Source organism: Pyrus communis, chromosome 5 (assembly GCF_963583255.1).
Source record: "Pyrus communis chromosome 5, drPyrComm1.1, whole genome shotgun sequence".
Lineage (NCBI taxonomy): Eukaryota > Viridiplantae > Streptophyta > Magnoliopsida > Rosales > Rosaceae > Pyrus > Pyrus communis.
In genome coordinates this window covers 28829835-28857654 of record NC_084807.1, presented here as the reverse complement: position 1 = coordinate 28857654, position 27820 = coordinate 28829835, and the positions used below count along the sequence as shown (strand labels likewise).

At 38.9% G+C, this 27820-nt stretch overlaps 4 protein-coding genes across 4 annotated transcripts; 2 read left to right on the top strand and 2 right to left on the bottom strand.

Moving 5' to 3' along the window:
• Positions 1-294: 294 nt before the first annotated feature.
• Positions 295-5098, top strand: LOC137734701 (importin subunit beta-1-like). The gene is made up of 3 exons (XM_068473961.1): positions 295-488; positions 1365-3785; positions 3879-5098. The coding sequence occupies exons 2-3, from the start codon at positions 1378-1380 to the stop codon at positions 4075-4077; spliced, it is 2607 nt and encodes an 868-aa protein (XP_068330062.1). The 5' UTR covers positions 295-488; positions 1365-1377; the 3' UTR covers positions 4078-5098.
• Positions 5099-13908: 8810 nt separating this feature from the next.
• On the bottom strand, positions 13909-17606 carry LOC137734638 (protein phosphatase 2C 57-like). Its single transcript, XM_068473889.1, has 11 exons — positions 17180-17606; positions 16232-16360; positions 15838-15940; positions 15557-15667; positions 15364-15443; positions 15175-15228; positions 14808-14924; positions 14658-14712; positions 14514-14546; positions 14362-14408; positions 13909-14273 (listed from the first exon to the last, which is right to left on the bottom strand). Exons 1-11 carry the CDS (start codon positions 17488-17490, stop codon positions 14147-14149), a joined length of 1167 nt encoding a protein of 388 aa, XP_068329990.1. The 5' UTR covers positions 17491-17606; the 3' UTR covers positions 13909-14146.
• A 537-nt stretch (positions 17607-18143) lies between these two features.
• On the bottom strand, positions 18144-18747 carry LOC137734574 (protein PLASTID TRANSCRIPTIONALLY ACTIVE 7-like). The gene is made up of 2 exons (XM_068473811.1): positions 18733-18747; positions 18144-18598 (listed from the first exon to the last, which is right to left on the bottom strand). The coding sequence occupies exons 1-2, from the start codon at positions 18745-18747 to the stop codon at positions 18263-18265; spliced, it is 351 nt and encodes a 116-aa protein (XP_068329912.1). The 3' UTR covers positions 18144-18262.
• A 3443-nt stretch (positions 18748-22190) lies between these two features.
• LOC137733985 (RNA-binding KH domain-containing protein RCF3) lies at positions 22191-26767 on the top strand. Its single transcript, XM_068473211.1, has 8 exons — positions 22191-23322; positions 23856-24332; positions 24573-24821; positions 25341-25595; positions 25711-25790; positions 25957-26065; positions 26163-26289; positions 26439-26767. The coding sequence occupies exons 1-8, from the start codon at positions 22636-22638 to the stop codon at positions 26456-26458; spliced, it is 2004 nt and encodes a 667-aa protein (XP_068329312.1). The 5' UTR covers positions 22191-22635; the 3' UTR covers positions 26459-26767.
• The last annotated feature ends 1053 nt before the right edge of the window (positions 26768-27820 follow it).

Below are 27820 nucleotides of genomic sequence, written 5' to 3'. Positions count from 1 at the left end.
AATACAATGATGCAAACTTCATTGTAACTTCAATGAGTTTGCATGCGTCGAGGGGAGAATCAAACTCCAAACTAAATCTCATACATTGACCAACTGATCCTACTCACGTCAGCTACCAACCGAAAATACAAATCAGTTACTTGGCCCAGAAGAAAAATTCAAACTAATGAGAAACCCAAGCTATTCTCCAAAAGAAGGCCCCATAACTTTCGATACCAAGTCAATTCATACGAAAACCAATTTCCGGAAAAGGCGTACGATAATAGGCCCCACAAAACAAAATTATTGCAGCCGATATTTTTTTGAAAAAAAAAAAGAGAGAGAGAGAAGAAAGAAAAAGTTGATAGCTTTCTGCAATCCGAGGCCATCGTAGCAATTTGCTTCTCTGCCCTCTGCGTCTGTCTCCGTTGCTGTCTCCGAGGAAGACTTTCTGCTCCCGATCCACGACCGTTCGACCACTTTAAGGTTCTTTTAGTTTTGCTTTTCAGGTAATTTTATCGCCGTCCTGTTCCGGAAACCTCGATTTTGTTTCAGTGGTAACTACGTTTGTGCGTACTGTCGTGTTGTTGTCTGATCCTGATTGTTCCGGTTCGATTCGCTGAATTTGAATTTGATGCGTTAAATTTTCGAGTAATTTGATGGCCTAGGATTGCGTTTTGTGAATTTTAGCTTTGTTTTTGTTAAGGTTTGTTGGAGATGTATGCAATTTTGTATGAAGTTTCATTCGATCCATGAAATTGTTTGTGTTTGGTTATGTTTTGGATTTATTGGCGGGGGATATGTTCAGTTGTGGATTTGTTTGTGCATAAGTAGGGTTTTTGGTGATTAGATGGAGTAGGGTTTTTTGTTGCTTGCATTTGGCGCAAAACCGAGCGCAATGACATTATAGGATTCATACAGCCGACCCCATTTAGTTGGATAAGTCTTGGCTGTTATTGTATATGTATATATGTATACGTGTACACGCCATATTGTATGGGTAGTGAATTTCTTTTATGTTGAAATTTGGTTTCCTGATAATTTGCGGTGTTCCAGTAAATGTTGTTTCCTGCCAAGTTTGTTTGTGTATTGCCTACTGATTTAGATTGTTAAATAGATGCATCAGTAAACTTTGCAGTGCATTGGTGAATGGTTTTCTGGGCAAAGTCAGGGGTTTGCTGTTTCGGTTAGACATCTTTCTGTAAACCAAGTTGGTGGAACGAAGAAGATTTCCTGGCGTAATAGTTTTCTATTCTTGTGTGATGTTAATATTTTCTGAATCTGATTTTCAACAGTTTTTCGGTCTCTGTAAAATGCTATGATTTAATTGTCTCCTATCTTGTATTTCTCCAGTATGTCTAAACAATTAAAATTTATACCCGCAGATACTATACATCGATGGAAGTTACCCAGGTGCTGCTGAATGCTCAATCTATAGATGGAACTGTACGGAATCAAGCTGAAGAGAGTTTGAAACAGTTTCAGGAGCAAGATCCTCCATCGTTCTTGTTGTCTCTTTCTAGAGAGCTAGCAAATGAAGAAAAACCTGTTGAAAGCCGTAAATTAGCAGGTCTGATACTGAAGAATGCCCTGGATGCTAAAGAACAACCTAGAAAGTTGGAGCTTGTTCAAAGATGGCTTGCATTGGAAACTTCTGTGAAAGTGCAGATTAAGATGTTCTTGTTACAGACACTCGCTTCCCCTGTAGCTGATGCTCGTTCAACTACCTCTCAAGTTATTGCAAAGGTTGCGGGCATTGAGTTGCCCATGAAACAGTGGCCGGAACTGATTGGATCACTATTGTCGAATATTCATCAGTTACCAGCACATGCAAAGCAAGCTACTTTAGAGACTCTTGGGTATTTGTGTGAGGAAATCTCTTCTGATGTCGTGGATCAAGATCAGGTTAATAAAATACTGACAGCTGTAGTTCAGGGTATGAACACATCCGAAGGGAGCAATGATGTTAGGCTTGCTGCTACCCGAGCACTGTACAATGCTTTGGGTTTTGCTCAGGCCAATTTTAGCAATGATATGGAGCGTGATTATATTATGAGAGTTGTCTGTGAGGCAACTCTGTCCCCTGAAGTGAAGATTCGACAGGCAGCTTTTGAGTGTTTAGTCTCCATTTCTTCATCTTACTACGAGAAATTAGCCCCTTACATTCAGGACATATTTAGCATCACAGCAAAAGCTGTAAGGGAAGACCAGGAACCTGTTGCTCTTCAAGCCATTGAATTCTGGAGTTCGATTTGTGACGAGGAGATCGATATATTGGAAAATTATGTGGGTGATTTTAGCGGGGATTCTGATATTCCTTGCTTTTACTTTATCAAGCAGGCAATCCCTGCCCTCGTCCCTATTCTTTTGGAGACGCTTCTTAAGCAGGAAGATGATCAGGAGGAAGATGGGGCTTGGAATATTGCTATGGCTGGGGGGACATGCCTTGGGTTGGTTGCTCGGACAGTGGGAGATGATATTGTTCCACTTGTTATGCCTTTCATCGAAGAAAACATAACAAAACCAGATTGGAGGCAAAGAGAAGCAGCTACTTATGCGTTTGGTTCCATCTTGGAGGGTCCTTTGGCAAACAAGTTAACGCCTATTGTAAATGTTGCTTTGACGTTCATGCTGAGTGCTTTAACAAAGGACCCAAATAACCATGTGAAGGACACTACTGCTTGGACATTGGGAAGAATTTTTGAATTCCTTCATGGTTCAACTATGGATACACCCATAATTACCCCAGCAAACTGCCAACAGATTGTAACAGTTCTTCTTCAGAGCATGAACGATGTTCCAAATGTTGCTGAGAAGGCATGTGGTGCTCTCTATTTTCTGGCCCAGGGTTATGAGGATTTTGGCCCGTCATCTCCTATTGCCCCTTTTTTCCAGGAAATTGTACAGGCTCTACTCACTGTTACTCACAGACCAGATGCTGGGGAATCACGATTAAGGACTGCTGCATATGAAGCGTTGAATGAAGTAGTCAGGTGTTCGACTGATGAAACTGCCCCCATGGTGTTGCAACTTGTTCCTGTTATCATGATTGAACTGCATCAGACTCTTGAGGGCCAGCAGCTTGCATCTGATGAGAAAGAGAGGCAGAGTGAATTACAAGGACTTCTTTGTGGGTGCTTACAGGTCATTATTCAGAAACTAGGTTCATCAGAGCCCACGAAATATGTGTTCATGCCATACGCAGATCAGATAATGGGACTTTTCTTGAGGGTATTTGCTTGTAGAAGTGCTACTGTCCATGAGGAAGCCATGCTTGCCATTGGGGCCCTTGCATATACAAGTGGCCCGGATTTTGCAAAATACTTGCCAGAGTTTTACAAGTATCTTGAAATGGGGCTTCAAAATTTTGAGGAGTACCAAATCTGTGCTATAACGGTTGGTGTTGTAGGGGATATTTGTAGAGCAGTGGAAGATAAGATTCTGCCTTATTGTGATGGAATTATGACCCAACTTCTCAAGGATCTGTCAAGCAACCAGTTGCACCGCTCTGTAAAGCCTCCTATATTCTCCTGCTTTGGTGATATAGCTCTTGCAATAGGAGAGAACTTTGACAAGTACTTGATGTACGCCATGCCAATGATTCAGAGTGCTGCAGAGATGTCTGCCCACACAGCAGTTGGTGATGATGAAATGACAGAGTACACCAATTCTCTGAGGAACGGAATCTTGGAGGCATATTCTGGGATTTTCCAAGGTTTCAAGAACTCCCCAAAAACGCAGGTTTTGATATCTTATGCTCCGCACATCCTGCAGTTCTTGGATAGCATATACAGGAGGAAAGACATGTGAGTTGATCTACTGTTTCGTTGGTACTACAAAATTACAATTTTTTGTTGTGTTTTTCTGACATTTTTTTGTTTTAATTTACTTGCGTGTAGGGATGAAGTGGTGATGAAAACAGCCATTGGTGTCCTTGGAGATCTAGCAGATACACTGGGAAGTAATGCAGGTTCTTTGATACAGCAATCTCAATCGTGCAGAGACTTTTTAAATGAGTGCTTGTCTTCCGAAGACAATTTGATTAAAGAATCTGCAGAATGGGCCAAGATGGCCATCAGTCGTGCCATTTCAGTTTGAAGCCTTTGCCACTCTGTATATTTTATTTGTTTGGAAGTCCCTGCATGCATTTGGGTGTGTTGAGTCGGGTCATAGGATTGCATGTGTCAAGCATCGCCGTTTTCAGACAACCGAAGCTGTCTGTCTTCAAGTTGTCACTAACTTGCATCATCTCCAAAAGTTGTGACTAACAATTGCATCAGCGCCGAGGGCTTGGGTCCTGGTTTTGTCAAGGAGGAAGAGTTGGGGTAGTGAGTGTCGCGGAAGTGGGTTAAGGCCTGCAATCAAAACTAACAAAATTCTGTGGATCACAGATTATGTGGCATCGGAGGGGAAGGTAAGTGACATTCATGAAGTCCACATTTCTGTGTCACTGAGGTGAATTGCGCTCTGAACGCCAAACAAGATCTTCCATACCACCACCCCTGATGATTTCCTCCAACGAGATTGGGGTCAGAATGGACGAATAATGTCTTCAAGTCTTATCACTAACCCCAAGTGCCGTATTCCTGAAATCCTCCATAGCAGGTCTTCATTCCTGAATTCCGTCCCCTTCTGTCATCTTGTTTGCATCTCATCATATTTTTGCTTGTCTTAGTTCATATTCCAGAGTATTTCCTTAGCAATCGAAACTACCTCCGGTTCGCCCGAGGTTTGAGCGTCACCATGAACTCGTGGAAACGCAAATCCTACATTGCATCGCTCATATTCATATTGATCATTGCTAGAAGGTCAAGTTAGTTATATGTCGCATACCATATGCATTCATAAATTCATTGTTACGTCGCGTTTTGAAAGTTATACGATATTTTTCTTCTTCTTTTGCTTGGGGAACATGTAATCATATTTTTTTTGGGGTCATGTCCGCCTTTTCGAAGTTTGTTACGATTAAACGCCGCGAATTGTGGTGGCATAGCGAGGATTATTTTGTTGGGAAGTTTGCGAGAGGCATTGTATTTGTTTATCGGCCTCAGGTCATGTGTTGTTTATAACTGGTCATTTTCCAGAATTTAATGCATAAGCTATAAATAGTTTGATTGAATTATTAATGTTGTGGCTTGAGATTTTTGCATTGGAAAACCCTGGACATATATTGACCGAGTAAAAATTTCGCCTTATTTAAGCTTGGATGTTTTGATGATTTTTTTTGAGTGCTGATAATCGTTCCGTAATTTTAAACGAACTTTACAGAAAATGAGAATTAAAATGATTTTGGTTTTTGATTTTTGGTTTTTCTATGTATACGGTACGTATTTGAAAGTTCAAGAATCAGATCGATTAGGGAGCTAGTTTGTTTATAGATTCCATTTCCAATTCTTGTACCTTTTCAATTCATCTCTCCTCGTTCCAAATAAGTAAACATGAAATTAATTCATGTAAGTTTCCAAATGGAAAAGAAAATGGTAGGTTTTTAACTTTCAACTTTGAAGGCTATTCAAATTTTCAAAGGTGGTGGTGTGAGCTTTTGTGATATGACTGCCACCAATACAATACAACCACTTTTACATACTCAGCATCGTTTATGGCAGTGGTACTGGTATCCCCCCGCCACACCATGTGAGGTCAGTCATGACTGAGTCCTCATAAAACCAAAACCAAAAGAAGTGGATTTGATGTTATTAAATAGAACGGTCTCGTTTGGTAGGTAAGGTGGAATCGGAATGGATAATTCTTTAATTTTAAGGTATGTAAAAATGAAAAATGAAAAAAAATTATGTGCAATTTAAGGGTGGAACATAAATTATGTGTAAAGAAAAATACATTCTAATATCGTCTCTAAAATGATAGATTAGAAGAATCCAAATCACTCGCTTTAGTTTTTAATATGCTTTGATATTATAAAGTTATTATTTTCAATTCAATCTTCCGTACTAAACGAGTTCTTCAAAAAAAACAAAAAAAAGAGAAGGGTACAAGGGGCAAGACATTATATGACAATAAGCAATCCAAAATGAATAGAAAGTACCACTTTTTGTTTAAGCAGTGATGTGGTGGGACAAGAATTGTCTGCCCTCTTCCAGTGCCCTCCTGTATTCTTCTGTTTATGTGATCACGGTTAAACCATGTTAATATTTTATATTACTATTTATTTTTGTCTTATTATCTCCATAAAAAAAAATAATATAAAATATTGACGTGATTTAACCGTGACCACACAAAACAAAAGGGTACGGATGGGCATCGAAAATGGAAGGACAGACAATCTTTGTCCCATGTGGTGACGCCAAATCCTGTAGAGAAAGCACTAGATTTCTCTCTCATCCATGCTATGGACTATCGACTAAAATCTTCTTGCTTGACTTCAAAATCTATTTCTTATTTTCATTTCCATTCAGTCGCACGGAAGTCCTTCTTGGTAAATGAGAGTATTTACTTACACAAGAGATATTCTACTGAGAATGATATATTTTAAGTCAATATGTGCTAATTAACATGCGTTTTTACTTTCGCACTTGATATGATCATGAGCGTTCTTGTTGCATCACTTTTTTTTTTGTTTGTTTTCCAAATGGAAAAAGATTATGTGAGATTAGTTTTTCAACAATGGTCGCATGCGAGAAACCTACTTTCCTTCAAGGGCATGAGGACCATTACACCCAAAAACCGTATGGTCGACCCTCCACCAAATTTATTGATAATAAATGAAAGTAAACGAAAAAGATACAAGCTGAGGGATTATGCTAAGACTTGTAAAAACTAAACCATTTTTATATAGTATTTTCCCCGACAACCTAGAACCGTTGCCAAACACGGAGTTTAATTTGTGGATCACCAACCTGCAAATATCATCAATACCAATATAAACTCTCTTGGGAGATGATTAATTAGTGAAACTTTTCTTTGTTGTCTTAAATAGTTTAATTTGTTGGATTATATAATATTGGACCATGTTGGTATTGGTGGTACTGCAAAAATTTTGACTTGTTCCCGTCACACTATGATGATAGTGCTCTCCCTCCCACTAGTGTGGGTCACCAACATATTAAAGTTCAACCCTCCTACCCTCTTCTTTCTTCCCATTGGATTTTCATGTTGTACTCCACTCTAGGTCTATGCTTGCTTGTCTTCATCCATTGACTAACCAGAAAGTATATGAGGACCTAAATTAACCACATTTCACTCATGGTGTTTGGTTTCTTTGGTACCACGGAAAATGAAACCCATGAGCAAGAAAGGGTTTGCAAAGTCCTATAGAAAATGATGTCTTAAAAAGCAGAGTTCCATTACGAAATTCACTTATAGATGAGGAAACGTAATTGACCTTCTCAAATAAAAGGATGTCAATACTTTTCTGAATCTCTTTAGAGAAGAAAGACTTCAATAGAACTGCCTGATCACGTTACTAATCAGATACTCTTACAAAATAAAACTCATACTTTTGGGAGTTAAATCAAACTAGAGTCGAATGGTACATACGTACGAAAGACCTGCACCTTTCTGAAAATAGCTAACCTGATCAGCCATGTGATCATAGTGCCCTACCGAAATTTATAATTTTAAAAGAGAAAAGCCTAGGATTTTTTCGGTATTCATCACCCAATTTCACTGCAGACCATGAGCCAGACAATTCTACTTAGTTTATTATTTTTACTGAAACAATGGACATGCACTTGGAAAGTACATATGGCAACCATTGAAACAATGGGAGCATATCTAAATAAAATAGCCTCGACTGCTCTCCTCTCACTATATATGCAATATATATGTATCAGTGTCGGCAGATAAAATAATAGTGAAGACAGGAAAAGAAGGAAGCAAATTAACATATTAAAAAGGTGATAAAAACCCAAAAAGTAGGCAGCAAATGGCTAGAATTTGAGCCATGCAATGCAAAGAATATTGTTTGCTCTTGTGTCCATATGCATAAGAAAGAAGATGACAAAGGAAAGGAAATAGCAAGAAGGAAATAGTAGTGCAGTTGACTTATGTGTTGTGGGCTAGCTAGCTAAAACCCTACACCAATATTTGATCATCAGTCTGTTCCTGTTGGGAGATTGAGTTTTTGGTACATTAATGGAACTGTTGTTTTTTTGTGATTGAAAGGCCACAGGTTCTATCGTGGAAACATCATTTTTGCAAGGTAAGGTCCCCCCTCCTTCCGCCCCAACTCTCGTAAAATGCGGAACCTTGTCATCTTGTGATCGTCTTTTTTATTTTATTTTTTATTCTGTTGCTATTGGATGGTGGAGAAGGAGAAGTGCACACAGTTGAATTACCAACATCTCTCTCTCTCTCTCTCTCTCTCTCTCTCTCTCTCTCTCTCTCATAGCGTATACGCTTCCACTCACTCCCCGACTCTGACTCAAAATGAGCATAAAAGCCCACCCTATCTCACCTCCCCTTGCTAAGATTCATCACCATTTTAACTTATTGAGAGGAGAAGAAGAGAAACAAAAGAAGAAGAAAATAAGCAATGGCTTTTAGAATCAATGGGTTTCTTCTTCTACAAGTGCTATACCTCTCAGCACTTCTCATAATTCCTTTATCTTCAGGTGAGCGTATTGCAGCGTACTTAGTTTTGTGTACAAGTGATATGTTACCTTAAACTAATCTAAATTGTTGGGAGGGGAATTCAAACTCAGGGGCACAGGGGAGCACTTCCGTTCTACGTTAAATCGCATAGGGGAGCCTAGTAAGCTGACATAAGTACTTTTTGTAGGCATTGTTACTGAAGGCTTCAAGGATGGCATGGATCCCATTAACTTGTTTCACAAGGTAGAATATCTGCTATTGTTTGTTCTAGTAGTTTTTATCATAAACTAATGGGACATAAATTAACATGAATTTTACAAATCATGCTTAATTTATCTTGCTAACAGCAAATTCTGTATGTTTTTGAAGAATGACGTCGAAATCATTTCGAGGAAGCTTCGGAGGCTCGATGCAACAATGCTGGACTACGGCGATGCAGGATCCAACCCTAGGCACGACCCTAGAAAGAGGACCGGCAATGGCAGGAACCCATGAGACTGCCGTAATAGCAATCCAAGGTTTTGGTCATGTATAAGCAGACCTAATATAGGAATCCGAACGAGTTTCTTCATCGATACATATGTATGTATGTATGCACGTATATATGTATGTAAGCATGCATTGTATGTATGTATGAACGTATGTACCTACGTATGTGCGTATGTATGTATGTATAAACTGGTTTGTGTGTTTGTGGACATAGGAATACAAATATCTTTGTACCATATTCTTCCTGTGGATTGCTGCTAATCGATCGTCTTTATGTATGAGAGTGTAAAATATATACCCTTGCTATTGCTTTGGTTAGGTGACGCGGCACGAAGCAAAATGATTACAAACATAAATCCTTGAAGAATCAAAGTTTGCAATCCACCAGTTGTTTGAGAGAAATTCTGAAAGGTTTTTCTTTATTAAAGATTGAATTGATGATTATAATGAAGCAGCCCCATTGAAATAAATAAACAGATTACAACTCCTTGGGACAACTCAAAGGACTTAGGTAATTAAAACAAAAACAAATGACATTATTGGACGGAAATAGAAATGTGCTATTTTTACTACAGAAATTAAAACACTGCTTTGGAGGCTGAAACAGCCTCGAATAGCTAAAATCCATCTTATATCCAAATCGGAGCTATGACACCAAATCCGCAAATTTCTACTACGTGCTTTTCTCTTCCAACAGTCCATTTCACCTCCAATTCACTCGGCCAGCTGTTCTACAGGGGTGGGCAATGGATGCATACCCCAATAGAGGCGCCCCAATGTGTAAAAGAAGTGTAAAAAGTTACGGCAGAACACCGCCGAAAATTGTATTAAAATATGGTGATGTTCGGCTGTGTTCTCCCATAACATTTCACAATTTTGGGCCGTGAACTCCCGAACAACATTCGGAAGCAATTTTACTTTCTGGCCTTGCGTTCGATGGTTGTTTTCTTAAAGGAACAACATTCGGAAGCAATTTTACTTTTTGTTGTTGAAATGGCAAACCTTGCCAGTCTGTCGACCTGCGGATGAATAAAAAACTAGATCAGACAACCCCGAAAATTAACGGGGAAGGTGAAAAGCCAGATTACAGAGCTGACAGATACATACCGTAAATCTGCAATAACATTGCTGATGTTATCTTGCGAGCGTTGATCCTGTTCGATATGTGCAAATGTCAGGTCACTCGATAACTAACTACCGAAGCAAACGATTTAACTAATGTGTGTAGAGTAAAACAAATACTCTATGCTTCTCTCTCATCCATGCTATATGGACTATGGACTAAAATCTTCTTGCTTGACTTCAAATTGTATTTTCTACTTTCATTCCCACTCTGTTGCATGGAAGTCATTCTTGGTAAATGAGAGATATTTACCTACACAAGATATATTTTAAGTCAATAATGTGCTAATTAACACGCGTTTTCACTTCCACACTTGTGATATAACCATGGGCCTTTTTGTTGCATGATTTTTTTTTGTTTGATTTCAAAATGGAAAAAGATTAGGCGAGATTAGCTCTTCGGCAATAGTCGTGTGCAAGATACCTACTTTTCCTCAAAGGGGTGAGATTACACCTAGAAACCCCACTCCCAACCCTTCTCCACCAAATTTATTAATAACAAATGAAAGTAAACGAAAAAGATACGAGCTGAGGGATTATGCTAACACCCTGAAACACAAAACCATTTTCAATATAGTATTGTTCCCCGACAACCTAGAACTGTTGCCAAATGCGGAGTTTAATTTGTGGATCACCATCCTGCAAACACCATCATTACCAACATAAACTCTCTTGGGAGATGATCAATTAGTGAAACTTTTGTTTGTTGTCTTAAAATTATTGGAGTTTAATTTGTTGGATTATATAATATTGGACCATGTTGGTGTTGGTAGTACTTCAAAAATTTTGACTTGTTCACCTCACACTATGATCTTAGTGCTCTCCCTTCCATTAGTGACGATGCGTCACCAACATATTCAAGTTCAACCCTCCTACCCTCTTCTTTCTTCCCATTGGATTTTCATGTACATGTAATCCACTCTAGGTCTATGTTTGCTTGTCTTCATCCATTGACTAACCAGAAAGTATATGAGGACCTAAATTAACCACATTTCACTCATGGTGTTTGGTTTCTTTGGTACCACGGAAAATGAAACCCATGAGAAAGAAAGGGTTTGGAAAGTCCTATATAAAATGATGTCTTAAAAAGCAAAGTTCCATTACGAAATTCACTTAAAGATGAGGAAACGTAATTGACCTTATCAAATAAAATGTTGTCAATACTAAATAAAAAGATGTCAATACTTTTCTGTATCTTTTTAGAGAAGAAAAACTTCAGTAGGACAGCCTGATCACGTCACTGATTAGATACTTTCCCAAGAAAACACTCCATCAAACTAGAATCGGATGATATACACATACAAAAGACCTATATACCTTTATGAAAGTAGCTAACCTAATCAGCCACGTAATCATGGCGTCCTACCGAAATTTATATTTTAGGAAGAGAAAAGTCTAGGGTTTTTGCAGTATTCATCTCATGTCATGATTCACACAATTCTCTGCAGACCACGAGCCAGACAAGTCTACTTAGTTTATTAAATTTTACTGTAACAATGGGCATGCACTTGGAATGTACATATGGCAACCATTGAAACAATGGGAGCATATCTAAATAAAATAGCCTCACTACTCTCCTCTCACTATATATGTAATATGCATCAGTGTCGGTAGATAATATAATAGTGAACACAGGAAAAAGGGAAGCAAATTAATGTATTAAAAAGTGATAAAAACCCAAAAAGTAGGCAGAAATGGCTGGAATTTGAGCCATGCAATGTAAGAATATTGTTTGCTCGTGTCCACATGCATAAGAAAGAAGATGACAAAAGAAAGGAAATAGCAAGAAAGAAATGGTGCAGTTGAATTATGTGTTGTGGGCTAGCCAGCTAAAACCCTACACCAATATTTGTTCATCAATCTGTTGCTGTTGGGAGGAAGAGTTTTGGCGCAATAAAACGGTTGTTTCATTGTGACCCAAAGGCCACGGGTTCAATCGTGAAAACAGTCTCTTTGTAAAGTAAGGTAAAGCTGCGTACGATAGATGTTCTTCCTTTCCCCCCTCCCCTCCCAACCCTCGTAAAGTATAGAACCTTATTGGCTTGTGATCGCCTTTTTTTTTATTCCGTTGTTATTGGATGGTGGAGACGAACTGCACACAGTTGAATGACCAACATATCTCTCTCTCTCTCTCTCTCTCTCGCTCTCTCACATAGCGTACATGCTTCCACTCACTCCCCAACTCTGACTCCAAATGAGCATAAAAGCCCATCCTCTCTCACCTCCCCTTGCTAAGATTCATCACCATTTTAACTTACTGAGAGGAGAAGAAGAAAATAAGCTATGGCTTTTAGAATCAATTGGTTTCTTCTTCTACAAGTGCTATTCCTCTCAGCACTTCTCATAATTCCTTTATCTTCAGGTGAGCATATTGCAGCATACTTAGTTTTGTTGATACAAATGATATTTCACCTTAAACTAATATAAACTGTCAGAAGGGGAATACGAACTCAGGTGCATAATTTAACTCCCATTTCTATTTGCATATAAATGTTTAGGTTAGCCTAGTAAGCTGACATAAGTACTCTTTGTAGGCATTGTTACTGAAGGCTTCAAGGACGGCATGGATCCCATTAACTTGCTTCACAAGGTAGAATATCTACTATTGTTTGTTCTACAAGTTCCCATCATAAACTAATGGGACATAAATTAACATTAATTTGTCAAATCATGCTTAATTTCTCTTGCTAACAGCAAATTCTGCATGTTTTGCAGAATGGCGTCGAAATCATTTCGAGGAAGCTTCGGAGGCTCGATGCAACAATGCAGGACTACGACGACGCAGGATACAACCATAGGCACGACCCTAGGAGACCTGGCATTGGCAGGAACCCATGAGACTGCCTTAATATAGCAATCCGAGGTTTTGATCACGTATAAGCAGACCTAATATAGCAATCCGAACGAGTTTCTTCATCGATACATAGTGTATGTATGTATAAACTATTTTGTGTGTGTTTGTGTGGCCATAGGAATACATATATCTTTGTATCATATTCTTCCTGTGGCTGTATACATCGCTGCTAATCGATCGTCTTACATGTATGAGGTGTAAAATATATACTTTTGCTATGCTGTGGTTAGGTGACGCGGCATAAAGCAAAATGATTATAAACGTAAATCTGTGAAGAACTAAAGTTTGGATCCCCAGTAATATGAGAGAATTCCGAAAGGGTTTTTTTATTTTGTATTAAAAATTGAATGGATGATTATAATGAAGCAGCTAATGGCTTAAATAAACAAAACACAACTCCCTGTAGCAACTTAAAGGGATTAGGTAATTAAGAACAAAAGCTAACAACATTAATCGGACCGAAATCGAAGGTCCGATTTTTGTTATAGAAATTAAAACGTAATTTTGGAAGCTGAAACGGTCTTGGACATCTAAAATCCATCTTTTATCAGAGCAAAATGGAGTGTAGGAACTACGGTGTCGTTCCCTTTCTGAAAATGTATCATGGGTTCAAATTAGAGCTATGACATGAAATCTGCAAATTCCCACTGTATTCTTTTATCTTCTGACGATCCATTTCCTCTTCAATCCACTCAGCCAACAGTGTGGGACATTGGGTGCCTACCCCCAATATGTACGAGAAGTGTAAAAAGTTAAGAACACCGATGAAAATTGTATTAAATTATGGTGATGTTCGGCGGTGTTCTGCCGTAAGTTTTCAAAATTTTCGGCGGTGAACTCTCGAACAACATTCAGAAGCAATTTTACTTTCTGGCCTTGTGTTCGATGGTTGGTTTCTTGAAGAATGATATGTGAAGGGTTTATGCATGTACATATATTTTGAATTTTCAAGAAATGTCAATCACAAAACTAGCAATCCAGCCAAATCATCGATCACGTGAGTTCTTATTTACTACTGAAACCTACATCCCAAAGTATCAAGGTGTGAGGCATGTACAATTCAGATTTTACAAACGTAACGTGTGAAAATCCATGTTGATGATTTCCATGATTCCGTTATATACATTCTTCAGACTCCGGGATGTCTCACGTTCATGTCGAAAGCAAAGATGTCGAGATCCAAATTCCGAGCGACACAATCCCAACCGTAGCCAAAGCTTGGCCGAATTCATATACAACATTTTGTTGTTGAAATGGCAAACCTTGCCAGTCTGTCCGCCTGCGGATGAATAAAAAACTAGATCAGAAAACTCTGAAAATTAACAGGGAAGGTGAAAAGCCAGATTGCTGAGCTGACAGATACATACCCTAAATCTGCAATAACAATGCTGATGTTATCTTGCGAGCGTTGATCCTGTTCGATATGTGAAAATATCAGGTCATTAGATAACTAACTACCAAAGAAAACGATTTAACTAATGTGCGTAGAGAAAAACAAATACTCTATGTAATTTGTTACCAGAGCAGCTTCAGCAAGCGCGTCGCAAGCTAGCTGAAAAAAACAAGATAGGAAAAAACAGGCGGTATAGTAAAGCACTAGATCGCCATTTTTATTACAACGTTAAAGTAGATTGACGCATTTAAATGAAGGCAGTAGTTAAACCTGAACATCTCCATGTTTTCGAAGCTGATTCCTTACAAAAGACACCGCATCTGAGCTGAAAGAGTGACCAAATTTTACATGAGCGATCAATTTCATGAGAAAACATGGCATTCGTCTGAAATTTTACCAAGAGCGTTAAATCCAACAGACCTGTTTATGTAGTCCCATAAGCCATCTGATGCTAACAGAACAAATTCTGAATCTGTCCCGAAAGTTACTTGAAAAACGTCTGGAGATGCAGTAATAAGGTCACCGTTGAATTGTACTCTGGCATAACATAAAAGCAGTTTGAATCGAAGTATTCGTAGATAGGCACAACGACATTCTAAAATACAGAGAAAGAACCATCTAATTTACGCTACTTACTCCGCTACTCTACATTAGTGCACAAACTAAATGCTTTTGAAAGCGTTCTACAACATACTGGCTAGCAGTGAACTGATACAAAAGCGTCCTAAACTACAAGGAGCAAACAAAATAGGTGAAACTGATCGTCGAGAACATAAGGATTACCTACCGAGAAGCAAATTTTTCTGTCCATCTCCTTTCTTCAACTCCTTTTTTCAGCATCCTTTCCATTATAAAATGCAAAAAGCCATCAATATATGCATCTTGGATTATCTATATGCCAAAGCTCCCATGAAAAAGCTGATAATAATTGATCTGTGTGTTTTGGAAAGATGAGCAGAAAGTTAAAAGACTCTACTCGTTTTTCTTTGTCTTGAACCGCATGTCACCAAACGCACGAGAAACAGCAATGTCGCCACAAATTCTTCCATTGCTGATCTGTAGACGCCATATGCAAGTTGTCATAACATATCCAAGCTATAGATTATCAATGTCTCATATTTTATACAGAAGAAATCTGACAATCATAAACAAAGAATAGAAAAACACACCCATCCACCTTCTTCTCTGATTCTTTTGATTTCTCGAAGAGAAGCCTTGTTGCTCCCGTACGGTCTATGAGGATGCGTAAGAACCTCTGCCTTTCCAGAACAAGATTGAACCTGCACCAGCCAGTCAGCTGATAAATGCAGCAAATTACACACAACCGTGAAATTGCTTCACCATTTTTCCTATCCCACTCAACCTTAACATTCCTACATTTCGTATCACTTTCCGGTATTTGACAAATGAAGTTCTGCGTGAAATACAAATGCCGAAACAAGGTACATACCACACAAGAATCACCAACATGTGAAATAACCAGCGTATCGTTTCCAACGAACATAAGGGTAGCTGTCGAACCAGATCCGTCTTCCTCCCCATTGCTTTCGAGCCTTTACACAATCAAACACCATCTAAACCTTCAACCCAATTATATACATGTATACAAAACATATTTGAGGCAACATGGTTTACACATTTGATGCAAATTAGACCAAAATGAATTTAAGGTCTCGTTTGGTATGACTTCTGAAATAACTAAAAGTATTTTCTGATAACCAAAAGCGCTTCTTTTGTTTGGCATAAAGACTTCTAAAAGTTATACATGTTTATAATAAAAACACTTCTAACATAAGTGCTTACGAGCATAAGTCCTTCCTACCAAACAGTCCAAACCAACTTACCAATTTAACAATTTGGAGTCAACTTTTTCAAACGTCTCCAGCAATGCCTCTCTAATGGCCTTGAAGTCGTTTCCACGTAGTAGCAGCCCGCCCTGCAAAGCCGCACAACACTCCTTGTAGAGCTCATCTCTGTTATAAAAAACCATTTTAATCCTTACTACAAAAATTGGCAATACCTAACAAAACGCAAAATGGGGGAGTCTAATTTTCTCAGACTAGTATATGTGTCACATATAATCGTCGAGTCTAAGTATTTTATCTCTTGCTCTTTGAATCTCAATAACGTCAAGCAAAATTAAAGACATCGACTTAACTTAGTTTTTGGGCATAAATATTAAAATGGTCCCTGTGTTTTAGTCGTTGGGTCAATTTAGTCCCTATGTTTTCAATTTGGCCAATTTGATATTGTGTTTATTTTCGTTAACCAATTAAGGACGTTTCCATTTAATTTCTGTAAAAAAATTTTTTTATAAATTATTATAAATTATTTATAAAATTATTTATTTGATTTATAATATTTAAAAATGAAATAAAACTAAAAATTAAAAAAAAAAATGTTCTCCTCCCAACTCTCCAACCTCCTTCCTAACATTACCCCCTCTCTTTTCTGTCACAACCTTAATCAATTTTCAGATTTGAAGTTTTATCTCTTATGTGTGTTATTTCTCATTGATTTGCATTTTTCTGTAAGGAGAAAGGATAATTCTATCTCTTTTAATTTTTCTTCTGAATTTTTTAACATAGATTGAATGAAATGTCCTTAATTGGTTAAAAGAAATAAACATGATGACTAAATTAGTCAAATAGAAAACACGGGGATTAAATTGGCCATATAACTATAACACATAAACCATTTTGACATTTAAGCCTAGATTTTGTGTACCAGTATAATATGTCCATAATCCAATTATTAAAATTTTAATTAAATGGAATTAGTGATGGTCCAACCTGAGGAACTTGACCGAGTTGAACCCTGCATGGCCGTCAAAAACGGCGGCAAATGAGAACTCATCAAGGCCTTCAGACCGGACAACGACGGCATCTTCCATCTCCTCCCGGGCACCCTGCAGACTCGTCGAACCCCATCGGATTCCAGCCACGTCGGTCAGGGAAGAACCCGGCGCATCGATGGCAATCGCCGAGCAGCTTGTGCTTCTTGCTTTTATGTCGAAGCTGCTTTTTGCGGCGGCAGTCTTGAATGAGCCGCCGTGGTATTTAGTTAGGACGAACCTCTGCAGCTGTGGGCTTATCAAAGTCATTTTATCACCAGCAGTAGTAGCACTACTGGCACTGAGTTGAGTCGGTGAGTTGGGACGAGTTAGTTCGGAACTAGGAGGAACGGTGGTGGAGGTGGAATTGTTGTTGTGAAGGATAAAGAGAGAATGAAGCTGCACCTCTAACTGGATTAACAGATTGGGTAGGAACGTGGGACCCCTTTACATTCATTTGACACTTTGACCTTTCACCACAGGTTTGCCACGTCATTTGTGGCCCACTTTAAGGTGGGGTCCCTAAGATGCTGACTAAGATTGTCAAGAGGTGGAGAGATTCGAATTAAATTTTAATCTCAATAACGTCATTATTAAATAAACGTTTGTTATGTGTTTAGAAAGTTCACTACTCATTCACCGGATAATTGCCACATGATAATTTAGTGAAATGATAGAATTTCCTTTTGAAGAGCCACTTAAATGAACTGAGATGGTACTATCTTTGTGTACTCGGTTCATCCAAATCATTCTCATTTTTTTGGGGTTTGCGAACAATACTGAATACGAACACCTTTAAACATCACATACTCAATAGGTACACCTACAAGCATCACGTACTTAATACAAACACCATAGCACAACACTCATTAGGTCATCATAATCCATCGAGCAACACATCGACAATTGGCTCATATCGCATATCATCACCTTACAAGTTTACAAGTTTACTTAACATCGGAGACTAATGATAAACAAGATCAACTAAGGGGATTAAAAATCAACCATTACAACATGTATCAATGGTGTAACTAATTTACTCTTAAGTAAATTCTTCTTTCAAGTAAGAAGGCCCTGGCTTGAAGGGGTCAGATTCTTCATATGCCTCTGGTCTAAAAAACCCAGCATCATTCACTCGGTTGCTTATCACTTGAAGGATGGCTTTCTTCTTCCCCCCGTACTCGCCTCTGTTGTTCTCCACATACTCAATGGCCTCGGCAGCTATGTCATTGACAAAATCAAACCGGTTATCCTCCGATAACAGTAGTCTCTCAATGTCCATTCCCAAGAGCTGCCCTCCGTCTTTTACCTTCCGAACCTGCTCCTCAAGAAATGGCACTCTCTCCATCTTGTATCCCAACATGTCATCCTTCTTTGTCTAAAGAATAAATATTGGCAAGACGGATATCGGTAAGTAATCGAAAACAATACAGAGAAAGCATGCTACTGATCTTGTTACAAGAATCATACAACTTCAGCTGAGGAAAAGATAAAATTTGCAGATAAAATAACCAGACACAGTTCCATAAACTCGAATTCACCACGAGAGCTAGCTCAAATTCTCAATAGATAACGAGTAATGGGTTGTTTCCATAACATAATATAGCTACCAAAAATCTGTGTTTTCGGATTACATACACACTAAACCACACCAAATTGCAGAATCATCAACATGGACCGTCTCCTTTCGATAAGCATTCAATTAGATGAACATTCAAATCTAGACTAAATCGCTGCTCCTCAAAATACCGTCCAAGTTTTGTGTGAACTTTGTTAATTTTGGGCCAAAAACTGATTTGGGCGTTTATTTTTTTAACAAAAACTGAAAAACAGGCCTCGGTCCTTAAAGGCCCAGAACTGAACCCAACCTATACTTGGACCGAATCGAACCGAACCGAACCTATTAGGTTTGGTACTAACTCGGTACAACCATTCATACCATACTGAAATTTTGCTACGGATTCGGTTTCAGTACCAAACTGTACCAAACCGTGCCCGCCCAGGCCTAGTCCAAGTTAGCGTTGCTTGCCGTTAATCAATTCTACCTTCACAATTGGATTGCTTAAAGCTTGCCAAGAACTCTAAAAACCCATTACTCAGGATTCGTTTAGTGTCTATGATTAGACTAGATTGGATAACTCACTATTTCGCTTATTTTAAGTAAGAAATAGATGCCAACTTCCAAATTTTGTCTCAAGAGTTAAAACTAGGAAATGCATTAGTCACGACGAAAACTTTTCCCACAAAATTTGAAAGTCATCCGTTTCTTCGTTCAACATAGTGAGTTGTCCGATTCAATTCAATCTAATCCTAGACACCAAACAAGTTCCTTTTAGTGCTCAATTAGATACAATTCACAACCATCATACTCAACTTTCTATACAATTAACAAGGAAAATTAAGGATGATTCAATTGGGTTTTTTTTCTTTTGTATCAATTTTCTTCGCCGCCACACTCGCCGCCCTCTGCCATCTTTCTGCATTCGGGAAACCACCTGCAAAGATTTCACTTCAAAAAATCGAAAAAATAATTTCATAGAAAACAAAATTGAGAAGAAACACAAAAAAACAGTCAGAAATGGAAACAATTTGTCACCTTCGGCCTCAGGGAACAGCTCGAAAGCATCGAACTTTCCACTCTCGCTGATGCTGAATTTTATTTTGTCTAAATTATTTTAGAGAGAGAGAGAGAGAGAGAGAGAGAGAGAGTTACAGGGGAAGGAGGTGAGAGAGTGAAGAAGGGGAGCGTGGCGGAAGCCATAGCTGTGCGTTATCCCCTCCTCCGCCTTCGACCGTCTTTAGGTTCATGCTTTATGCGTTTCGCGGCAAAAATGTCCTCGCGTTAATCTGAATTTACATGTATGCCATCGCATTTGGTGCAACCGTCAAGGGACCAACCAAATGGATGATGACATGTTTACCCATTTGAAATTAAAAAAACTCGTAAATGAGAATGATATTTGGTTGTTCATGCATAAGACCATTTAGTGCGTAATATGCATGTGATTAATGTTGAAAATGAATCTCACACTGATAAGAGGAGAGATCTTACATGTGCTTATAAATAGTTGGACTACTTATCGCCAATTGGGTTTATGGTGGAACCTTAACTTTTTTCATAGTATTAGAGCCACGTGTCAAGTCCAATGGCCACACGAGACCCACGTCATTCAATTTATGTTGTCCACGTGTTAGACTTGAAATTTCACCACACATTAGAGTGCGTGTTGCGAATGAATCTCATATTGATGAGATGAGAGACTTTGCATATACATATAAATAATTAAACTATTTTCCATATTGCTAATTAATTTATGGTAAAACTTCAACTTTCTTCAATTAACACATGAACTATGTCAAAAGTGAGATTATACGTGTAATTATCTCCTCACAAGTTAAGATCTGACATACGAATTTGGATGGCAACACTAGGGGTGGAGATTGGACTTTGACAATGAAAAACGATATAAGCAGTCTATAAGTTTGTTCACCGTAAATTGATTTGGTCATTTCGTGGAAAATTTGTCAATATCTTTGTTAAATTGTCATGTGAACGACCACGCCGTCACCTATGTAAGGATATTTTTGTTAAATCAACCCTCCACTTACACAAGAATATTGACATATTTTTATCAGAATGATTTACAATGTATAAATTTTGTCACATCCCCCCGGCCCCGACTCTACTGTAGCACGATATTGTCCACTTTGGGCCCCAACCACACCCTCACGGTTTTGTTTCTGGGAACTCACATGAGAACTTCATAGTGGGTCACCCATCATGGGATTGCTCTTGCGCGAACTCGCTTAACTTCGGAATTCCGATGGAACCTGAAGCTAATGAGCTCCCAAAAGGTCTCGTGCTAGGTAGAGATGAGAATATACATATAAGACTTATATGATCCACTCCTTTGAGCGATATGAGATGTTACAAATTCAGCAACTACTTCTATCGTTTTTCATTATCAGAAACCAAAGTAAAAATTTATGCCACTCTTGGAGACTATTTTAGCTAAAAAACTAAATAATAATATGAATTTGTAATAACAAAGACGTATCAAATTAAAGATGGTGAAAATCTCTTTTATTGTAATACTTTTATTGTAATAAATTGGTTTAAATGAACATTTGCTTTACCATTCATGCCCGTCGAATCATATTTCTTCTAATATTAAAGGAATGTAACAAAAGGTGAAAGTAAAGTTGTACAAATATTGTGAAGCACTCCCTCTCCAACCATTCTTTACATCAAACCAATTGGTTTTCTTTTGATTAGAAAACCCTAAATAAAATAACATAACTATTCACTTTTGATTGATTTTCTTGTCCGCAAGGGATATGATTTGAAGAAATTAAATACGGATACAACTGCAACAAGCTCACTTTGCCATTAAAGAGAAATTAAACTATTTAATCAAGTTGTAAATCAAATGCAAAAGTTGCAAGCAAGGTGTTTAGATTCCTTGTACCAAAAGCAAATGCAAATGCAAATTTATATATAAAAATATCTTTTCAAGTTTGTAAATACGAGGACTAGGATTCTTTTTGAATCCATTCCATCCGGATCCTCTGGATCCTTCAATGCCAGAGCTGGAGACAAAAATACATAGAAGAGGGAAGAAAATTAGTAATATTAGCCTTACTCGAATAGTAAAAGAAAATTAGCTCACTCCATAAACTTTCCAAGCTCCGTCTTCGGTTTGTTCACTTGCTTACGAGTTTGATTTTTATTCCCGTAAATTAAAGTAGTTTAAAATATCTCTTGTTGTTATGACAACGTGTATGTTCTCTTGCACTCAAGTCCGATTTCCATTTCCCTACTCTAGGGTAGATAGAAGACAATGTGTACCATTATGCAAACGGTGTATCTTCCACCTCACAACATCTGTCGTACGCTATCCATGCTCAAGTCAAGAGTCCAAGAACCGCTAAACCGTCGTCGTTTCGTCATCTTCATGTGAAAGAGACTAAAAGTATAACAATTATTATTTGTTATTTATTATTTATCATTATTATTACCTCAGAGTTGGGTTCTGAGGAAAGTAAAGTAAACCAGACTGAACTGCTAAATCTGGCAAATCTCCTCACAGACTCTGCAAATTGGACTCCTTCTCTCTGTCTCTCTCCTCCCTCTCTCTCTCTCTAGAATCTCCAAATCTTCTAGGGTTTTCAAATTTGAACAATTTTCTCACGCTTGCCGACGAATCAAACAGAAAATAAGGAAGGAAAGAAAATGGAAAACAGAACAAACAGAGGAGGACAAAGGACACTAGGAAAATGACCGAGCTCAGAACTCAGAAGTGACCCTTACCCTTTGCTTCTTCAACTCCAGGACGAAGACAATCTGAACCCCTAGACCTCCGATTCCCGGAAAGTTAAAAACCCTAGGTTTTTTGAGAGAGGCGGTTTTGGGAGATGGAGAGGTCTAGATCTAAACGGTACTACTATGAACAGGACTACGATACGGAGACTGTGGGTAGGACCAGGCCTCGGTACAATCACCACTACGCGAACAACAACAACCACCGCCACCGCGGAGGTGGAGGCGGCGGCGGCGGTGGTGGAAGACCCTCTAAGCCTCCTCAGCAGGACCCGTCGGTTACGGTAACTACGACGTACCGTATTCTCTGTCACGATATGAGGGCCGGAGGGGTGATTGGGAAGTCCGGTAGCATCATTAAGTCGATTCGGCAGCACACCGGCGCATGGATCAACGTGCATGAACTGATTCCGGGAGATGAGGAGCGGATTATTGAGATTACCGACACGCGGCGGCGGGACCCGGATGGGCGAATGCCGTCCTTCTCGCCGGCGCAGGAGGCGCTTTTTTTGATCCATGAGAGGATTCTGGAGAGTGATGTTGCTGGGTTTGGCGGTGAGGAGGAAGATGAGTATGGTGGTGGGGTTAGAGGCGGCGGCGGTGGTGGTGGGAATCGAGTGGCGACGCGGCTGGTTGTGTCGAGAATGCATGTGGGATGTTTGCTGGGGAAGGGAGGGAAGATAATTGAGCAGATGAGGATGGAGACTAAGACCCAGATTAGGGTGTTGCCTAGAGATCATAATCTGCCTCGATGTGTTTCCATGTCGGAGGAGATTGTTCAGGTTTCGGAACTTACAGCTTTACCTGCATTCTGATTCATGTGTTGCATATCACGGATTGATGAACTTTTCAGCTGCATTCCATTTTTAGTAATAAGTGTCTTGTTTGGAAACTTTTGTTTCCGATTAAGCTTATTAGAAACTGCGAAAACCATGCTTATTAGAAACTGCGAAAACCATCAGACCGGACATAAAAACGATTGTTGGAAGCTTAATGATGTAGTCAATGACTCGCACTAAGAATAAATTAGGTTGAATGACGGAGTATTTTCGTGTCCATGGAATTTGCTTGGGTGTCTGTAGTTCTAATTGGTAGTGTTTTTGTGAAAAAATGTTGAGATTTTAGTTGCATCTTGTTGGACAGGAGAGCACTGAGTGTATTTGAACACCTCTTTCGATGTTTAGTTATATTGAAGTTTGTTTAATGTAAACCATTGATTTTAGTAGTCGCTGCATTTTAGCAAGAGACTCAAATGGCTTTACGCAACTCTTTTAAGTTAGCATTCCTCTGAGCATATGTTGCATTTCTGCTGCAGGTAGTAGGCGATCCGAATGATGTAAAGAGTGCTGTGGCAATTATTTCATCACGCTTGAGGGAGAGTCAGCATCGGGATCGCAGTCATTTCCAGGGGCGAATGCATTCACCTGAACGGTTCTTTCCTCCTGATGATGATTATATTCCTCATATGAACAATGCAGCAAGGAAGACACCCATGGATGGGGCTCCCTTTGGACCACGATTATCTAACCCCAATATCAGAAACAACAACTATGCCCCCCGTTCATCGGGTTATCCAATTGAACATGGGTCTGCTCCCATGACTGATAATGCACAGCCCTTTTGTGAAGATCTTGTGTTTCGAATACTTTGTCCAGTTGACAAAGTTGATCTTATAGTTGGAGATTCAACCGGAATTATGGAACTGCTTCAAAATGAAATTGGTGTGGATGTCAAGGCTACTAACCCTGTGGTTGGTGAAGATGAACAGATAATCATAATCTCTTCTGAGGAGGTACTTCATAATTTTCTATTGTTTATCTGGATGGATAGTATTTAACTTGCAAGGGTGCATTTTCTTCTGTTGTGTGTTAATTTAAAGAGATGATACACCCTTGTTGCTGGTGACTCTGCTAACTAATACGGACATGTTAATCGTAATGGTTGGCTTTTTGACATGCTTATCCTCCCCTGCCCTCTCCGTTGTTCTATCTTTTTTGTGGAAAGATGTTGACCGTTTTATGTGTGTATATAGGGTCCTGATGACGAGCTGTTTCCAGCTCAGGAAGCTTTGTTGCATATTCAAACTCGCATTGTCGATCTTAGTCCAGACAAAGAGAACACTATAACTACTAGGCTACTTGTCCCAACAAGTGATATTGGATGGTTAGAGGGAAGAGAAGGGTTGTTAATGGATATGAGGCGACTTACTGGTGCAGATATACAAATTCTTCCCATAGATGATCTTCCCACGTGTGTATCAGGGGATGATGTACTTGTACAGGTTTGTCATTCTACTTGCTAATTCATGGAAATGCCAGATTTATTGTTATGCACCTTTCTTCTCGTTATCTGAGAAGCTTCATTGGCTGACTTTTTTGTTGTTTGGCTGAATACCATCTTAGTGGACTTACAAACTAAAGATGAGTTCTTACTTTTGAAACATCACATGGTTGGCTCCTTTTTAAGCGGGCCTTGTATATTTAGATATATGGTGATCGTCGACTGTGATGTGTGAAAATTTTACTGGAAGATATAAAGGGTCTGGTCATATCCAATTATGAATCTATCATGTTTGCCTAGAATATCTTGTGAATGCTTGCTTCTATCCAATATCTGTGTGTGTTTGAATGTGGCGTCTACATTTTTAGTGTCATATATCAGGTGAACTGTTTCGAACACTAAAATAAAATAAATGGTCAAGAAAAATAAATCCCCGAGGTTATAAAGGCCCGGACTACCTGGTGGAGAGGATCAATTACAATTTAGCCAATTCTGAATATCTCCTGCTTGTCATATACAGATTGTAGGGGAAATAAAAGCAGCTCGACATGCTCTTGTTGAGGTGACGTCAAGAATACGGAGTTACTTATATAGAGAGTTGTTTCGAAAGGATACACCACCACCTGCTTTTGCACCAGGCCCTGCAGGCAGTGCTTTCGCAATAGACCCATCTCCGAATAACACATTTCCAGTTCGTGAAGCTCATACTGGAAATGATCCTCCTATGAAAATGTATCAGAATGTGCCAACTGGGGGAATAGCACAGCCATCAAAGGTTGCTTTCTCTATCCATTAAGCTGTTTCTTTTTGCCTTAGATCTTTTGTTCTTTTCAGTAATCATTATATGGTTGTACTTGAGTCTATCCTTATTTCGTTCACTGCTATTGTAGGATGCTGGAGGGATTGCCAATGTAACAGTAAAGCCACACGAAAGTGAACGACGTGAAGATGCTCCGAGCTCTTTGAATAGGTAGCTAATTTCTTTTCCGCTTAACTATTTAGGCCTCTTATTAATCATAGTCTCTCTACCTCCCTCTCTGTCTCTCTCTCTCTCTATGCATATTTTTCTTTTTATATTTGTTACCAATCAATGTTGAGTAATTCATATTATTGATGCTTTCTGTATCTTCTGTTAGAATGCCTGTGACGCTTGTCACTAGGAGTATACTTGAAGTTGTAATACCAGAGCAGGCAGTTTCAAAGCTCATAACGAAATCGAGAAACAAGCTTGCTCAGATCAGTGAGGTCAGCCTGATGAACTCTTTTAGTCATTTGCTGCCTTTGTTTTCCGACTTTAGCTATGATTAACTGTATTTTGTGACTTTTATTTCGACCTGAACAGTTATCAGGAGCTAATGTGACCCTGGTAGAGGATAGACCGGAGGAAACGCAAAAGATCATTCGAATTTCAGGTACTCCAGAGCAGGCCGAGAGAGCTCAGAGCTTGCTTCAGGGCTTTATTTTAAGCAGTAAGTCTCTCTCTCTCTCTCTCTCTCTCTCTCTCTCTCTCTCTCTCTCTCTCTCCAAGTGTATGTTGTATGTCAGCCTACGTTCATTCTTGCATTTCTGATGGTCGCCCGCCCTATAATTTGGCTCATAAACCCTCCTTTTTCATCAGCACAAGAAGACGGCCCTTAGACGAGCAGGAGCAACATCGGTGCTAAAATTTTGAGCCGGTCCTGCCGGGATATTTTGCTATTCAGATCACTTCTGGATGTATTGTCCTGCAAGGCAGGGAGTTTTTTGCTCCTCAGTTTGGGCACACATCGGTTTTATATGAATGTATCCACTGTAAATGTAATCTTAAAATGTTTTTAGATCTCGTTCTCTTCAACATTTCGATTTTCCTGCACGAATCTGGGACGTGGGAACACTATTTTTTTTTCTGTGTGTAGTATGTTTCGCGTTTATGATCGATGATCACGCTTCTGGTGCTGTACTTTTGCATATTCGAGTGTTGCAAATCAAATTTAACTGTATCTCACTTTTGAAATGAATCTTTGCTACTATTGGTGTACTGCAATTGGAACCGGATCCCCTCCAGACCCAATAAAACTGAGCCTACTGAACAAGGGATCCAGGCCGTTGAAATTTAATCCAACATTTACAAACAGGGGCTCCTCTAAAAATTATAATAATTGTGGCTGTTGGATCAAATTTCAATGGTCCGGATCCCTTGCTTAGGAGGCTCAGTTTACAAGGGTCTGGAGGGGATCTGGTTCCATTGTCCTTAACCACCAGGGGTATCTCAGTGGTTGGAGCAAATTTCAGGTCCATATTCAACACAATTAGTTTTGAGTTCGATTTTTTATGTTGGTAAATTACACAGTAGTGACAAAGGGAGGTTGAAATGCTTCATTTAGTCTGTCTTGCGATTGACTTGACCACTAAATCTCATTGGCCTTTAAACACCGAGTAGACCTTGTGAATGGTCCTACTAGTCCACTATTGGTTACACAATCATCGTACCCATTGACTTTGGTTCTTGTTGGACTTGCATTAGGATTATGCTCTCAAGTTCGAATCTCTCTATAATGCTAATAAGATAAAAATACGAAACATTTCTGTTGTAGAAATGAGTACGGCAGATTGATTAGAGTAATGTGTATGTCTCTTTACATCAAATTTTTTTAGTATCTCCGTCTAGAGTGGTCTTTTAGAGGAATACACAAAAGAATTGTAAGCACTTATGCTTATAAGCTTGTTTTCTAAAAGTGCTTTTATTAGAGAGAAAAAAAACATTGTTAAAATTTTAAAGTTTTATGCAGTGCTTAACTACATAGTATTGAAAAAATGTAAAGTCCACCAACACATGTGAGTTCTACTTTTATTAGGATGCCGGTACAATTGTGGTATGAAAAATGTGATAAGAGCAACACTTGTGTAAATTTTTAAGAGTTAGGCCAATCGAAGGGCCAAATGGCTCATTTTAGCCCTATAGCTCTGCAAGAAATTATATTTTAATGAACAATGCTAGGCTATATTTTATAGGGTACTTTA